The 17,670-nt window shown below is 50.3% G+C and overlaps 1 protein-coding gene across 18 annotated transcripts in view; it reads left to right on the top strand.

Annotated features, from left to right (window-relative positions):
* LOC114858257 (membrane-associated guanylate kinase, WW and PDZ domain-containing protein 1-like) overlaps positions 1-17,670 on the top strand; it is a 59,183-nt gene that overhangs the window by 2,032 nt on the left and 39,481 nt on the right. For 14 of the 18 annotated variants that reach the window (XM_055510424.1, XM_055510420.1, XM_055510427.1 and 11 more), the window contains exon 2: positions 11,139-11,255. In XM_055510424.1, the coding sequence (XP_055366399.1) occupies positions 11,139-11,255 (117 nt within the window). Of the gene's footprint in view, positions 1-11,138; positions 11,256-13,636; positions 13,967-14,476; positions 14,502-15,327; positions 16,409-16,447; positions 16,503-17,670 lie in introns of those variants that run through there. The other 4 variants (XM_055510433.1, XM_055510432.1, XM_055510434.1 and 1 more) reach the window with 4 other exon arrangements.

Genomic DNA, 17,670 nt, shown 5'->3' with positions numbered 1-17,670 from the left:
CTGTGAGCTCCCATCCAGAACCAGAACCGGACTCGCTCCCCTTGTCGGCTCCTGTTACCGGTGCCGGTGCTGCTCACAGGTGAGCGAGGCCCACATTCCAGGTGAGCAGCGGGGCGTGACCTCCAGTGGTGACGGATGCTGGTATTAAAGTGCACGGAGGGCGTGGGCTCCAGGTGATGAAGACTTCGACCCCGCGGCGCCGGTCTCTTATCGTCACATGACTCGCAGGTGAACGGTGAAGCCTCTGTCTTGTTGTGAGTCTTCGTATTCAGTGACAGGTTCTGTATCTGATACGAAGCAGCTCTGGCCGCTGACGGCGCCGGTGACCCGGTGTCTGTGGCCCGGTTCAGTCCCTTAGAGCCTGTGTGGAGCCTGTGTGTGCGTCCTGATCGAGTGTCTGAGCCAAGCTTTGACTGTGAAGCTTCCAGTCTGAATATAAAGGTGTGTTCTGTGATACGGGCCGGTCTGGAGCCACTGAAGCAGTCTCTCTGGTGGCTGGCGGCACTTCCAGAGGACGTGTCACGTTCCTGTGATGTGTCCCAGAGAACACAGACCTCACATTTCCTTAAGAACCGAGTCCTTGTCAGGTTCGATTAAGCATCTGGCTGATAAAGTGTGTCCCTGAAGCTCCCACAGCTCTCTCACTCGCTTCTTGTGTTTCTTCCCTTCACGAGCAGCTGAATCAGACCTTTGTCGTGTTCATCTCAGTTCGTAAGAAGCCGCACACGTTCGTATTTTCATGCTTTCATGCTGGAAGTTTGCATTGGCCTTTATGAAGCATCTGTGTTGCGGATGAGCAATAACACACACACAGGCAGCCTTTGTGGTTCCAGCTTCAACAACCAGCAGTAATTCACAGACTTTGCCCCAGGTGCTGTAAAAACGGGGTTAAAATGAAACCCGGAGCATCGGAGCTGTGGCCGTGATGCTCCAGTGGGCAGAGGCTGGCGCTGTTTATACCCGATGACCGCCAGCTTTTAGACTGGGGACGAGCTCCACATCCGGATCTGTCATCGCTCTGAACTAATCAGGACGAACGGAGAAAAGAAGCGTTCAGCTTTAAGAGCTCACAATTGGCTGCTTCATCGTCTTCTGTCACTCCCTGCAGCATCAACACACACACACACACACACACACACACACACACACACACACACACACACACGCGCGCACACACTCGTATAGTGGATATAAATTGACATTTAAGCCGCGCTCCTCCTACCTCTACACATCTGGAGTGGATTACGCACCCTCACAGCCTCTGCTTCATACTCATGAGTCACAGATCTACTTTTAGACGGTTTCTTTCATTTTGTTGTGGGTTTGAAGCAGTAATTACACCTTGCTTCAGTTACAAATAGCAGCGCTGGAGGAAAGGTTTCCCTAGAAGGCCTCTGTTCACGGTTTCCAACCCGTTCTGATCTGTGCTCATTTGATGCTGTGCATGATAGTGGTTGTTGTTCCTGTGTAACATCCCATAATCCCTGGAGGCTTCCTCCTGCTGCTTAGCTCCATCTCTGCCCTTCCTCGAGTCAGTCTCCAGAGGTTCAAGTGCTTCATAAGCCGACATGAGCTGCTGGATTTGCAAGTGTGTGAATGCTTTTACTGCGAGCGCCTGATTCGCGTCTGACACTGACGTTAAACTAGTAAAGTGTGTGTGTGTCTTTTCCAGCAGCGCGGCTGCAGATGACCGTAAAACCAACAACATCTGCGACAGACAAGGTCACCTGAGTTTATGAGTAACCTCATGCGTGGCCTTGGTCAGTGAGACAGGCTGTGACTGGTGACTGGGACGTGCACATTGTTCAGATTAAAGGAATAAGCATTATAGGACATAGGACACATAGAGAGGAAGCCATTTTGGAAAGTTCAGACCTAAACCTGTTGATGTCGTTATTGAATCCTAATTAGAGGCATCGTTTATGATGTGAAGGTTGTTGCAGTGTCGTCAGGAACGTTCAGGCTGAAGCTTTGTGAAGTTCTTCTGATGAACTTCCTGATGTTTAATATAAACACTGTTGTTTCCTTCAAACTCATCACTTCCTGTTTCCTGTTGCACGTCTTCGCTGAATTGTTTTCTGCACCACAGTTATCGGCTGTCAGAACCGCAAATCAGATTTATTGACACCAAACATGTGGAGACAGTTTGTGTAGTTGTGAATGTGAGCTGTCAGGTTTAGAAGCGTGACGTAAACCTGGAACTGGGCTCGTTTCCTTCATTAGCTCCACAACATCAGTCTTCTTGTCCTGATCCAACGCCGCTCTTCATGTTACACCTGAACCAAAGCACATGCGCCGCAAACAGAGCAGCCTTTGATCCCAGAGGCTCCGGACGCGGTTCCCATGAGCTCCTTCCCAGTGTTGACCCTAAAGCTCAGCAGAGGACTGAGGGCGTCGAGCAGGTGGAGCTGTGTGTGTGTGTGTGTGTGTGTGTGTGTGTGTGTGTGTGTGTGTGTGTGTGTGTGTGTGTGTGTGTGCGTGTGCGCGTGCGTGTGCGCGTGCTCCATCCTCACCTGCAGCTTGTGGCAGGTAGAAGGAGCTCTTATCTGAATCAAAGCAGCTTTCGCTCCATCTTCTCCCGTTACTGTCCTGCAGCTTGTGCTGCTTTGAGGCTGTTGGAAGGAACGATGACGAGCTGTAATGATGTAGTTTTTACTGTGACGCAGTCGGCACAGACACAGAAGATCCACACTCTGTGATCGATGACCTGTCAACAGCTGTGTGTGCGCAGCTGGAACTCATTTGCATAATACCCATAAGGCAACTCGCTGATCAAACCTCAACCCTCCACAGGATCTGATGTTATTTTGAATCCAGTGGTGTTTCTTTGTCAAGTTACTCCCTTAACCCAAGTTGTTGACTTTCTGCGTTCATGTATACGTTTGAATGTCTTTTTGTACAGTACAGCGTCTGTGTGTGTCAGTCTGAGCCGGGGGCAAAGACGTGAGCCCTCCTCCAGCTTTACCCCAAACCGACACACGCCCGCGTCTATCAGATCACTTGCTGTTTTTCTTCCAGCTGCGCCTCTGAATCACCGAACTCCCAGAGTAAATTTAGACGTTTTGATGAAGTGTGATAATCATGGCAGCGTTCTTCTCCAGCTCACGGTGTCAGCTAAATTTACTTTGAGCGCTTAACTTGTTTAACTCACTCTGTCTCATCTTGTGCCGCTGCCTCTTGAAAACTTGACCTGAAACTGCCTCAAATCTCAGAACAACAATATTTTATTCCTTTGTGTTTGTCTCTGTTCTGAATATAGAACCTTGGTTATATATGGTACAGTAGCTGTGTTTTATCACTAGATCATCGCTCCAAAGCTTAATCTGATTGGAATGTCTTTTAGAAAGAAGCGCAGTCACAGGAACATAGTTTTAAAACATCCAGCAGACAGATGAAAAGGACAAATATCTCATTGTGCTGCTCCTTCAGCTACTTTACTGCTCTGTTACCGTGATCCTGAAGAACAAATAAGGAAGGAACCTCAGGCTGCAGCTGTTTGCATCTGGCAGCGGTGAGGGAGGGGAGAGGAGGTGTGTAACGCTCCCAGAGGTCAGAGACGTGAGGCTTGTTGTCAGTGTTATCTGCTGTTAAGCTGTAAAATGAATAATACACATTTTAACGCCTGTTTTGGCATCGAGTTGTTTAGTTAGATCGGTTCATTGGTTTGTGTTTAAATAAAACCACATGATAAATGACAGTTCCTGCCAGGAAATAGCTTTTAAAAAGGCGCTGGGTCTGGTTTGGTCCTTGAACTCAACACCGGCTCCAATCTGCTTGGCTTGGCATTGGAAACGCTCCAGCTCCATTGTCATCTCCACCCATGGGGGATTTCTTGTGACTAATATGAAGGACGTGGGAAGGAAGGGTGACTCCTCATGTTTCACCTTTCATATACAATAGCCTTGAATGCAGCCACGACACCCTGCAGGTTAGAGAAGGATCCGCTGCTGCGCTGAAACCGTCTCCATTTAGAAACCTGAGCCTGGACGTATTTATGTAAAAATCCAAGAGATACTGGGCGGTTACAGATTACAAACAATGAAACAAGCAGAGCCTGATGTCAATCAGTTAACAGTGAATGTGCGGGACTGTGTCACTCAGGAACATGCACCATGACCGTCAGCGTCATTGGTTCTGGTTCTGTTGGTAAGTTTTGGTCTGAGCTTCATCTTCGGTGCAGCAGTTAAAGCTGCTAAAGCTTCTTCTCTCTCTCTCTTTTAGCTTTACGGTCAATTCTTTGGTTTATCACCGTTGTACATTTCAATAAGTCGATGAACTGTTTGTCCTAAACGTCTCCTAACCTGAAGGGGGTGAGTAGAACCAACACTGTATTTAACGCTGAGTAAAAATGCCTGCATTTACTTTGTTGCTGTTGCATTTCACAAATAATTAACCAAACTCTGCACATAATCAGTGAGCAGCAGGTCAGTTTTACAAAGAAACCTCGTGGTGAAGAACTGTTGAATGTTTGATGTGAAGATGCACGTTTAACATGTGGAGCTGGAATCAGAAGATGAAGGAAGCAGTCATTTAAGAACCGTACTGATTACTTTTCTGTCAGTCTCCCAATGGATTAGGAGGTTTGCTGTTAAACAGGTGAATCAGACTGAGGGATCAGGTGACGGCTCCACTTTCAGCTCAACACTGAGCGCCGTTTTCATCTCCGTCTCCATTCACTCAAAGGCCTCTCCTCCTTCTCTCTCACCTCCACCGTTCGCCGTCGCCGTCTTTCATGCCTCCGTGTTAAATGTCTCCCGGTCGTCTGTGTTTGGTGGCATCCAGCTGTGACGGAGAAGCTGCTGTTTCTCCCTTTTTGCTGCTTTGCTCTGCTGTGAGCAGTAAATGATGCGTCGTCACAGACACGCGTTTGCCTTTAATCTGAGGCTGTTTGAGGCGCGGAGCCGTAGACGCAGCTCAGCTTCCTGCTGGAAACGCCTTTTTGTATTTTATGGCCACGGCTGAACTCGTGGGTGACTGAAGACCCGTTGTGGCTGTTGTTTCCGTGCTCGTCTCCAGACCATCTGTTACATTGTCTCCGTTTGCCAGAGGAATCAGTCAGACTCAGCTGTCAGTCTGCTGCTGGTGAGTCACGTTTGATGCAGACTGACGCTAATCTTTTCTAATGTTGTGTCACTTTCTGGCTAAAAGCATTTGAGCTAAATCTTGACAAACACGTCCGGACAAAATACTCGCAGCGTCACATGATTAATTTAACGAAGCTTCCCGTGGGGCCTCTCGTCGGCTCGTCTGTTTGATGGGCCCTTGATTAGATTAGAAGGGCTATTTTTGTAGAAGTGGGTGTTCCATATATGTTAATTCTTTTGAGTTGTAAATACAGAGACCAGAGTAGAGGACTCAAATATAGATCTGTGGATCTCTGGTCCTGTAGTTCCCTGAAACTCCGTTTGTGTACGTGCACATGCCAATTATAACGTCAGAGGTACCAATTAGTGGGAATTACACTCTTTCCTCTCCTTGAGACGCACACGGGCTGAACTCCAGCCTCGTCTAGTCCTGTCTTGCTCATACAGTATTAACTGGTGTGTTGTTGGAGGTGTGGACGGTGTGGACGTGGCAGCGGCTCCTGGAGGAGGCCCCTTTGTGTGCGACAGGAGTGACATTTACAGTCAGAGCTGAGCGCGCAGCCGACGCACGCGGGGCCCGGGCCGCACGCGGGGCCCGGGAAGGAAACGGGAACGAGGGCCGCGCTAAAATAGCTGATTTGTCTGCATTTTGTTAGAGATGTGCCACAAAAAGGGCTTTCCTTTATTTTCCCAATGAGCCCGACAGGATGAGAATAGAGATCCTGTCATGTGGAGCGCGCTGGGTTCAGTATCGCAAATGACTCCACTAATCGCTGACGCCCGTCTCAACCTCCCCTTCGTTCATTCACATTTGCAGCCCCTTCATCCGTGGGCCGAGTCGGCGCACGCGGAGCAGCGGGAGCAGCGGGAGCAGCGGGAGCAGCGGGGGCAGCGGGCCGTGTTCCTCCAGTTATATTTAGCCACGAACAGATGCGGTGCAGCCAAGCAGAACGGCTGTGTGTGTGTGTGTGTGTGTGTGTGTGTGTGTGTGTGTGTGTGTGTGTCTGAAGACGCTTCCTTGAAACATGTTCTCCCATCATGCACCACTGCGTCTGACTCAGCATCAGCACTGGACAACTGGGTCAGAACATGAACTGTCCGTAGTCGCTGAGGGTGTCTGTGTTGGGGGGGGGGGGTTCATAATAAATTATTTACACATCAAACCAGTGGAAGCAGTTGTTGGGCCCAGTTTAGAGTCAGCGTTGAACTAAGTGGGAGAGGCTCCTGGTGCGTTGCCTGTGTGGCCCTGTTTGGTTTGAACTCACTGATGGCTTTGACTGGAACAGGATGAAGGTGTGGGTGTGGCTGGTGGTGGAGGTAATTAGACCTCGCTGTGATTGCTGTTTTGTTTCCGCCCGTACCCGGCTCATTGCAGGGCTCATGACGCTCTCACACACACACACACACACACACACACACACACACACACACACACACGCAGCATCGAGGCTGGAGCTCATCTCTTAGTGCAGTCATCATGTCCTGTCTCAGCCCGTAGCTGCAGAGCGTGAGCCCATTAGGCCGTCACATTTAACCCGTTTCATCTGTGGCTCCGTCTGTCCACAGCCTCCTCACTGAGCTGGATAATGCAGAGTTAAACGCTCTCATCTGTAACTAGAGTCCAGTGTTGACTGACGGGATGTCCTGAGACCCACAGGAAGCCGCTGAAACAATGGGATTTACTGTTTAAGAACCCGCGTTTCCAGTTCCTACTTGGAGGCCATTATTTGGAATCCGCCGGAGGAAACACAATATTATTTGTCCTCTGGAGGAAATGCCTCCTCTTTGTGCCGGGTTTGAGCTCGGTGCCATCGTTCCCGGGTCTGACCACGGCACAGACCCATTTAAAGGTTGAGACCGCGGCTTGATGGACAGTCGACGCGTGATTCTGGGCCTGTGATTGTGCTGAGCCACAGCTCCTCATCAGGGAAGGATGCAGACACGCTGGTGCCGTTAACAGAGGAGCCGGTGAAACGTCCTCACTGCGTCTGACTTCCTGCTGCTGCTGAACGACAGTCGCACTAATATATGTGCGTGTGTGCGTGTGTGCGTGCGTGCGCGTGTATGTGGTCTGTTTTTATGCTCAGCTGGGGATCAAATCTGGCGTTTCCTTCTCCACACCCTCCTTATCTCGTACTGTGTATATTGCTTCTATTAATTAGTTACTGAACGGTTGCAGAGCTTTAAGTGCTTCTGAGGTTAGGATTTAAATTAACCCATCGACGCTGGGTTTTGTTTAAGCAGTGTTCATATTTTATTAAGCCAAAGCAGGAGTTTACTCAACTGAAAGTACTGACCGTGTTCTAATGAATGAGTGTAACATTAACACGCTGGTTCTGGTGGAGGCTCCTGTACAGTGTTGGACAATAAAGTTATATTTCCCATTAAAATGATGCATGAATCCCCACACACTTAAATGAACTGACGGTTGATGTCAGCTGATGTCTGAACGGCTGCAGCCACAGCGGATAAAGAATCACCACTGGGGGGCAGCAGCCCATAATGACCGCACGCAGCTCACCTCGTGGTAGCCGGCTCTGGGTTGCCGTGGTAACGGGCCTATTGGTTGGTGAGGTTTGTAGTCACAGAGGGCAGTGTTGAGCTGGAGGAGGAGGACGGGTTCAGGCCCAGCTGAACGGTGACACACACTGTGATTGACAGGTCGTCCTGTGGCGGCGACAGCTGTTATGCAGCACTGGGGGCCTCGTCCTCCCACAGATGTACAGGCCAAGTCTCGCTGTATTTATACCAGGCTGTAACATGAAAATCATCACATCTCAATGTTTTAGGAGAAACATGTGAGTGAGTGTAACGGTCCTTTCATGTTCACAGGAATAAACATGTGAGAGAATGTTTGAATCACTATCTCCTGAGGTTTCTGAGAACGCGCCCCCACCTTCCAGCCCATTCCCTAAATGAGACGGAGATGCATAACTAGATTTAAGGTTATGTAATGCTGACTGGAGGCAGGAGGGATGTGTATAATCCGCTGTTATTTGGGTTAAACCTCTCTCTCCCTCTGTGTCTCTCTCTCTCTCTCAATCTGTGTGTGTCTCTCTCTCTTTCTCTCTCTCTCTCTCTCTCTCTCTCTCTCTCTCTCTCTCTCTCTCTGTGTCTCTCTCTCTCTCTCTCAATCTGTGTGTGTGTCTCTCTCTCTCTCTCTCTCTCACATCTCTCTCTCTCTCACACATCTCTCTCCTGTCTCATCCGTGGCCGCTGTCACACACAGCCTTTTATGAAGCGGGCGTGCAAACGTCTCCCACGGCGACACTGTCTCCGTTCACACATCCTCCTTGACGGAGTGAGTGTTATTATGAGAATCAAGAACATCGTCCCTCCCAACGTCCTGATGCGACAGACATTCAGGCACAGTTACAGACTGGACTGGACTGTTACTTCTCCTCTGTCCTATTCACTCTGTGACTACAGCTCGTTCCAGATGTGTTGACTTATTGATGGGGCGATGCCAACTACAGGACACATGGTGATTGTCTGTTTTCTGCTGTAGCCTGGGTCATGAACCTTTGGGGACATTCTGTTTCAAACCAGTGATTCCTGATGTGGATCAGCCTTTAAACTGGTTTTCGGTAGACGTATGCAGCTGTGGACTAGGACTCTGTACAGTGTCATTGTGAACAGCAGCAGGATCTAGATCGATTGTCTTCTATCTGACCTATTTCAACTTTAAAAAAAAAGCAGATGTGCAGAAAACCGCTGAGAAACTCCTTTTGTTTCAGTCTAAGGTCTCAAAACTTTTGAGAAGCTGAACATTGTAGTAAATAGAACATTTGTCCTATAATAGGTATATTTTAGCAGATTCTGTGTCTTAAATCGTAGTGTGACACCTTTGAAATCCATCACATCAGAGCGTGAGTTTACTGTTTGTCTAAACCTGCGAGGAGCGGTTTTCATGTGGATAGAACACGTCTGCAGCATCACCAGCCTCTTCTTTTATTAACGTAACAGCATTTGTGACAAGCCCAGTGTTTGAAGCGCACAGGAGCCACTGTGGTCGTTAGCGCTTTAATCCTCATGAATATTGAATATTTGATGACTTTATCATTGATGGAGCTCGACACCTGGGCGGCTCAGCCCCGGCGGGCGCCGTGGAGCCACAGGAGGGGATGCTCCTGCAGAGACCCTTAGCTGAGAGGAAGCCATGAGCACAGACACGAGCACAGACACACGAGCACAGACACACGAGCACAGACACGAGCAAAACACGAACACACACAGACACGAACACACACGACACGAACACACACAGACACGAACACACACACACACGAGCACAGACACAAACACACACACACACGAGCACAGACACACGAGCACAGACACACGAGCACACACACACACACACACACACACACACACACACACACACACATAAGCACAGTCATGAGCACAGTCATGAGCACAGACACGAACACACAGACATGAGCACAGACACGAACACACACACATGAACACACAGACACGAGCACAGACATGAGCACAGACACACGAACACACACACACACACACACACACACACACACACACACATAAGCACAGTCATGAGCACAGACATGAACACACACAGACATGAACACACACAGACATGAACACACAGACATGAACACACACAGACATGAACACACACACATGAACACACACACATGAACACACACACACGAGCACAGACATGAGCACAGACACGAGCACACACACATGAACACACACACACATGAACACACACACACACGAGCACAGACACGAGCACACACACATGAACACACACACATGAACACACACACATGAACACACAGACACGAGCACAGACACGAGCACAGACATGAGTGCGGGTGCTGCAGCAGCCAGGCATTTCATTAAATGAGATCTTGTCTGCATGTAAAGCAGACAGAGGAAGCACCGACTGAAGGAAGCGTCTGTGTGTGTCCATATGTCGTGGTTTTTCACAATCTGACTGCTGCTCGCCGAGCTCAGCCTGTAACGATGGTTGTCAGCACTGGCTGGTTGCTAGGTAACGATTACCTGACTGTGCTGTGCTTGTACTGAATTACACAGTGGGCTGCGTGTGGAAAGTGGACCAACCAGGAGCAGCATCACGTCCCGTGACTGAATCATGTGTCTGATTCTGAGACTGGTTGAAAATAAGGAATGCATTAACACCAGCTCTGTGCCACAGGGAGTTTAAATGCATGTGAGGGACGGGAGCGCTCGATTCTCTGCTGTGTTTCTTGGGACTCATGCTTCTGTATTTAGACTCATGCACACGGGGGAGGATGTGGATGTGAGGCTGACAAACGATGATGTCATCACTAGGCCACACCTCCCAGGACAGATTTCACAATTTCCACTTTCACCATTGCTACACTGATGCTGCCAGAAGCAGGTCCTGTCAGACTGCAGGCACTCATTCAGACGGATGCTCACAGTCCAACCTCAGCCCCAGCTCTCATCTCCAAGCAGTGGCTCATCGTTAGGGTCCCGTTTGTTTGCAGATTGGTAATATGATTAATGCACTTGCGGCACAGTGTTGATCCCAGTTGGTTCTGGTTCCAGCAGTACAGGAGTACTGCTCCTCCTGTACCTCCCCAGTCAGCACACTGACCCTGCTGCAGCACGGAGCCAGGAGGAAGCCAACAGGAGGCCATGGCACCTCCCCCAAGAACTGCTTGCCAGCTCCCTCAGACAGAGATGATATATTTGGAGATCATTAAATGCTCCTAAATGAGACCCTGGCGTGAGAGCGAGCTCTGACCATCTGGCCCCATTGTGAGCACCGGACTCCTGTTCAAACTCAGCCAGCAGCATGAGCCGCTCTGATTGGACGGGGGATTAGTAAGCCGGGAAACTCCAGCCAATCACAGGGGCTTTTAATCAATTATCCAATATCACCTCAATAACCACGTTTATGTCTAAATTAACCGAGCAGTGAATTATTGCGTCCCAACGGCAGCCAGGACTCAGTCTCTACATGGAGGCAGGAAAAATGTCTTACATTTGGTGACAATAGAAAGAACCTGAGCTGTTTGTCTCTGTCCTCAGGTCACAGGCTCAACAAGGACCTGAAGCACTACCTGAGCCTGAGGTTCCAGAAGTCGTCCGCTGACCACGAGCTGCAGAAAGTGATCCGGGCCAACCTGTACCGCCACGCTGTGCCCTGTGAGTAGAACCCTGGCATCTGCAACGTTTCCTGTGTCTGCGTTCATCACAGAAACCCACACCTGCTCCTTTTAACAGATGAAAACGGAGCAGCGCTTTCCAAACAATACGTCACTGTAGTTTCATTTATTGCCGCTCATCAAAGACTCTCGTGTCTTGACCCGACACGCGCTGTTTGCAGCTGTCTCACAGCCATTAAATATACAAAAAGCAGGCAGCGCCGTGCCAGGCTCCACAGCTGGGCCCTGACGTCACGCTGGAGGCCTCGTTGCGTGATGCAGATCCTCACTTCAGGCTCCATGTATGTTTATCCTGTTTGTGCTGGAGTCACAATGACCACAAAGCAACAAAGCAGCAGTGTGTGTGTGTGTGTGTGTGTGTGTGTGTGTGTGTGTGTGTGTGTGTGTGTGTGTGTGTGTGTGTGTGTGTGTGTGTGTGTGTGTGTGTGTGTGTGTGTGTGTGTGTGTGTGTGTGTGTGTGTGTGTGTGTGTGTGTGTGTGTTGCCCCTGGGAACTGATTTGATTATCAAACGTATGCATATGTCGCCTGTTTGTGTCCATTTGCATCTGCTTGCGTCGTGCGTCTCCTTATCAAAATGGGCCTTTTAGCCTAGATTAATTTATTCTCCCTCTCTTTGCTTTCTCACTCGGGCTCTACGCTCCGCCACGTGACTGGTAAATCCGTCTCTGAGCTTTTCCCGGCGCCCGTGTGGGATTATTGTGTTCTGATATATTGAAAATAGATTCCTGCCTGATTATGTGATGAACATTTTGGGCTCTCGCAAACATCAAAGGACGACGGGGAGTTTTCAGAGGACGCTCAGACTCCGCTCTGCACCTGAACCCCCGTGTTTGATACGCTCTTTCTCTGTGCAGAGGGAAAATACTGAGTTAAATTTGTTTTACTAAATAATCCTAAAGTAGTTGAATGTACAGAGCGAATGGCTGCTTTTCTGCCATTTACACTGACTGTGACTGAGTTCATTCACCACCTACAACTTCCAAACTGACCTCAGCTAAACTTCCTTAACAGAAGACACCTCCAACAACATGACCTGAGATGAGGAGTCAAAAGTCCAGTTTTTTTTGTGGCTCAGAGACTTAAAGAAATGAATAACTGAGAACCACATACGGGATTGATGATTTACACATACATGTAACTGTTGCAAGTCGTCTTGAACAATAACAGGATAATCCTGGAGCCGCTGCACATCTGTTACTAAGTTCAGAGGAAGGAGATGAACCAGTCCTAAGAAGGCTGCTTGTTTCATCATCAGACAAAACGTGCACATATAAAAGTGCTCTTGAGCTTTTATGAGCAGATCGTATGATGAGGTTATTAAATGGTGGTCAACAGAGGATTGTTAAAAGCAGCTGGACCATTGGAGTGAAACAGCTGCAACGTCTTTGATTTGCATTTATACCATAAATCAAGATCTTTACACAAAGTGGAAAACTATTGTGAAGAATAGTAATAATATGAGTCATGGCCACAGCACGTGGTGGTGTTTACACTGTTTACCCTTCTGTCTCTGCCTTTGGTGACCTACTATCAGCACCACCTCCTGCTTATTGTGTCGCTCCCACACACACGCACACACACACACACACACACACACACACACACACACACATGCAAACATTTTGCAGGCATGACGAGGCAGAATCACAAAAGCAGTCAAATAAAGGCACGCTTGTCAGGCCTCTGCTCCCTTTGTCTGCGTGTCTCCTCCCCCAGTGCTGAGCATGTGTTGTCCCCATGCTTGACTCGAACAGGTGCCTTCCCTCCACCACTGGCCTGCGTGTGTGCGTGTGTGAGCGTGTGTGAGCGTGTGTGAGCGTGTGTGTGCGTGTGTGAGCGTGTGCGTGCGTGTGTGTGCGCGTGTGTGCGTGTGTGTGTGCGCGTGTGAGCGTGTGTGTGTGTGTGCGCGCGTGTGTGTGCGCGCGTGTGTGTGCGCGCGTGTGTGTGCGCGTGTGTGTGTGTGTGTGTGAGCGTGTGTGTGTGTGTGAGCGTGTGAACGTGTGTGTGTGTGAACGTGTGTGTGTGTGTGCGCGTGTGTGTGTGCGCGCGTGTGTGAGCGTGTGAACGTGTGTGTGTGTGAACGTGTGTGTGTGTGCGTGTGTGCCCCTCCTCCTCTCGCTTTCATAGCTTTTACAGACGCTCATTTTTTCACGTGCAGCTCGTGTCATAATTGACGGAGGGTGGGATCGTTCTCCCTCTCACGTCCACAGCTGCTGCTCGGGGATGAGGGTTATCTCGGCGTTATCCCGCCGTCGGAGCCACAGAGCCGAGCGATCCTCCCTCCCCCCACCTGATCTCTCCCTCGCTCGCTCGCTCGCTCGCTCTCCTCTCCCCTCCTCGCCTCCAATCCTCCAGTGATTGTCAGCGTCCCTGTGGCTCAGCAGCGCTCGCTGCCTCCCTCTGTCTCTCTCTGTCACACTCTAGCTGCTCCTGTTGTCTCCCTGCCTCCGCTGCTCTCACCCTCCATCCCCTCTCTCTCTCTCTCTCTCTCTCTCTCTCTCTCTCTCTCCCTCTCTGTCTGTCTCTCTCGCTCCCTTCCTCGGTGTCCTTCACTCCCTCGCTTCCTTGTTTTCCACTCCGCTGCCGATCTTGGGGAAATCATTGCTGGAGACACATTTCTCTGCTTGCCGCTCACACAAAGGAAGGGATTACGGCTCGATTTGCTGGCTCCGGTTTCGCATCGCATCCAGGCAAGTGGCAGCTCCTTATTCTCCCCTCCTTCGACCCACTACGCTCAGCGCTGGCCGCCATCTGAAGCTTGTGATGCATGCATGGCGTGGAGTGTGTGCTTGATGTTGTGTATATAGGCTAAGGAACCAGGGAAGGTGGGGGCAGGGGTGGGAATTATGTGAGGGAAAGCGAGGGGCAGGCACACTGGGAGCAGGCACGTCCAGCCCAGAGGGACAGATGGCCGGGAGCCCTGGTGCTTTCTCCTCTTTGCTTCTAATTCGCCCTGCAGGCTTTGTGTAAGGCCCACTACTACACAGAGCTTCTTTTCAAGAAGCAGGAGATGGCTGCTCTCCTTAGCTAGGAGAGGAAAGGAGGGGGATCTATGTGTAAAGAAAGGACAGGCTATAGGAAAGGAGAGGAAAAAGGGGGGAGGGGGGTGTTTGCTGTAGAGGCAGAGCAGGTTTTTGAGCGGAGGCTACGATAGGAGAGGAGAAGGAAGCGACGAGGAGCCGAGAGGGAGCAGAGAAGGGAGTCATTAGCCTCGAATGCATGGAGGTCAGGTCCAGATGCCGCTCTAACAAAAGGCTTCTCTGGGGGGAAGACAGGGGGAAGCGTGGCACTCGCCATTGTGTGTGTCGCTGCATTGCAGGGTGCTGCTGGGGAGCCTCATGCTAATGATGGCCATTCATTCCTGTAACGGATGAGTGGGCCCCAGCTTCTGTTTGCCTGCTTTTCACATGCGACTCCGTCGGATTCGCTTCATGGGAGCAGATATCGGCCGCGTGAGCACTCGATTCACCGGGGATTGGAAAAGGACGGCGTCCTCGCTCGTTGAGGAGGCAGCTCAAATATTTGTTTTTGCATAGTAATGGTGGATGAAGACAGGTGCAAGTGTGTGTGTGTGTGTGTGTGTGTGTGTGTGTGTGTGTGTGTACACATCCAGGCATCGTCTGTTACCGTTAAAATGAAGCACACAGCATTTAAAGGAGCTCATTCACGGCGTCCTCCTTGTTTAATCATCACTGATTGGCCGGTGGTGGAGAGCGGCTCCGGAGGCTGTGGTCCGTGACGTCGCGCGTTGTCCACAGCCTCCTGCAGCCTCTCAGCGACGCCTCATGACACATTATCCAGGAGGAACGACGCAGCAGAACAGGTCCGCTCTGTGCTGCGGTGGAGAACAGACTGTACCCTGAGCCTGGTCCTGCAGCCTCCTCAGCTCACAGCGCGAGCACCCACACGCAGCCGTACTGGTGTTTTGAGGGCTGGAGATGGCGGTTCTGATCCGGCTGGGTTTGCATGGTGCCTCCTGCAGCCGGTGGTCAGAGATGAACCCATACGAGGTGACGCGTCTGTGTGAAGCAGCACAACTGGAGCGGCTCAGCGTTCGCCGGCCTCGTGCCTCCGAGCAGCGAGTGTGACTAAAGAGCTCCAACTCATGTGACTGTGGTTTCGCCTTATTCTCAGGGCCTCATCGGATGTTTTGATCATTTACTTTGAAGCAGCTTCTTGACTTTTGCTTTCTGTCATTTCAGCGGTGTGAGAATATAAAGCTGCTGTTGTAGCGCTGCGACCGGAGCCTGTTCACAGATCAACATACTCATACACTGATGAGTAAATGTGCTAAAGCTCATCTGTTAATGGACGGAGCTTGGACGGTCGTTTCCTGCTTCCTGTCTTTATGCTAAGCTTGGCTAATCTGCTGGCTCCAGCCACGTTCTGTATCTGGTAGCAGACATTAGCGTGATGGTCCTGTTTTATATTAAAGAAATAATAATAAAGCTTCAGTGACGTGTTTCTGCGTGTTGACAGAACCGTAGGCTTAGTTTGAAATGAAAACAGGTCCAGCCTTGACGTTAACTTTTAAAATCTGTGCTGCTTCGCTTCAGTTCTGCTGAAGCTTCTGTTTTAAGGAGGCTGAGGTTGTGGGTCCGGACAGAAAGGTGTGTTTGTCAGGTGCAGGTTAAAGTTTTCCTTCATCTGCCAGAGTCTTAATCTCCTCAGGTCCTAATCGACTCCAGGCTCTGTCTCAAAGCAGCGTAAATAAATAACACCTTTAACCAGGTAATCCACTCATCACAGGAGCTCTGCTCTATTTAAACGAGTGCTGTCCTTCCCGTCTTCACGCAATCTGAGGAACCCATGCATTAACCCGTACAGCAGCATGTGTCGGGTGATGGTACGGAAAGAGTGAGAATGCAGCAGGGAGGGCGACAGTGGGCGGGAGTCTGGAGGGGCTGCAGCCATTGGCCCCAGACACGGGTTCAGCCTCTAAGCTGGGCTGGACCTCTAATTTGCTCTGCTTGTGGAGCTTTGAAGACAAACGGCAGCTGCCCACTAGCTGCTGCCTGAATGAGCGGGGAGCTGGCGGTCGCCCACAGGCAGCTGGCTGATGCACGGACGCTGTGGCTGCATGGATTTCTAGCACAACATTCCCGGGGAGCGGCGGCAGCGGCGCCGTGGAGGTAAAGCTGTGACGTGGGCTCCTCCGGGAGTGAAGCTCCGGCCTCCGGGATCGGATGGAGCTGTGGGTGGGGATCGGAGCTGGTCCAGAGGCAGGTGGATGCGATGGAGGAAGCTGTGTGTGTGTGTGTGTGTGTGTGTGTGTGTGTGTGTGTGTGTGTGTGTGTGTGTGTGTGTGTGTGTGTGTGTGTGTGTGTGTGTGTGTGTGTGTGTGTGTGTGTGTGTTGTGTTGTTAGGGGATGTCACGCCACTGGCGTTTTCAGCCACATCCCATCGTTCTCTCTCAGACTTAAACTAGGCTGCTGCTCCCTCTTCCACGTGATTCTCTCGCCTTTTGTCGTATTTTACAGCATTCCAGTTAATAATACTCCGGCTCGTCTGCGGCCCCCTCCCTCCTGACCTCCCCGTGCTGAAAGGGAGGGAGCGGGGGAACAGCAGGAGAATAGCGGCTGCGACTCCGCTGCGAGTGTTGTGGCGCGAGCTGGAAGAATGGGCCGTTGTGTTGAGCAGCAGCAGCTTTGTGCGACTGCTCGCGCTCTGCTTCGCTTTAATGGGCAGCTCCATCATCCCTTTATTCAAACAATCACAGCTCGGAACCTGTTCTTCATCAAAAATTCATAAACGAGGCTCCTTCATAAAGGAAGCTGTCCATAAACGCCGCCTGCCGTTAATATTTACATATTTACCAAGCTTTACTTTGATAAACGTGAAGGTTTGGTTGGTTTTCTGTGATGTGACCAAACATTTTAGACAAATGGGACTTCAATAACAACATGTGGGACTCGTCCTGCAGTTTTGAATGTTGTTTGAATACGTGCATGTATTTGCATGAAGGCTTTTTGAGCCGTCAGCACCTGCTCGGCTCTAGAACGGCTTGTGTTTGCTGAGGGTCCCCTCTCATAGATCATGTGATGGGAGTGATGGTGCTCGGATCAGCTGATCAGAACTGAAGACACGGGTGCAGCTGTTCGCCTCAGCAGCAGATGAGTCTCACAACTTCTGTCCTAATAAAATAAAGCTGTAAATATTCTGTATCCATCCTGTGAACATCCCTTAAACGATCTGACATGACATTAGATGCAAAGATCCTGCTGCACAGAGTGTGGTTGATCTGACCAGTGTATTAAGGGACTACTTGTGTAGATGAGGCCTTAAAGTGCTGCCTCAATCAATGCTGCTCCAGTAATTGGCTTAGAGGCCCAGGAGAGCTTCCTGCTGACTCCCCGTGACGGGTTCTGTCTCCGCCCCCCTCCTCCGTCTGCTG

This window comes from Betta splendens, chromosome 7, assembly GCF_900634795.4.
Source record: "Betta splendens chromosome 7, fBetSpl5.4, whole genome shotgun sequence".
In the NCBI taxonomy this organism is placed as follows: domain Eukaryota; kingdom Metazoa; phylum Chordata; class Actinopteri; order Anabantiformes; family Osphronemidae; genus Betta; species Betta splendens.
Note: the sequence above shows the minus strand (reverse complement) of the source record. Positions and strands in the feature narration are given on the sequence as shown.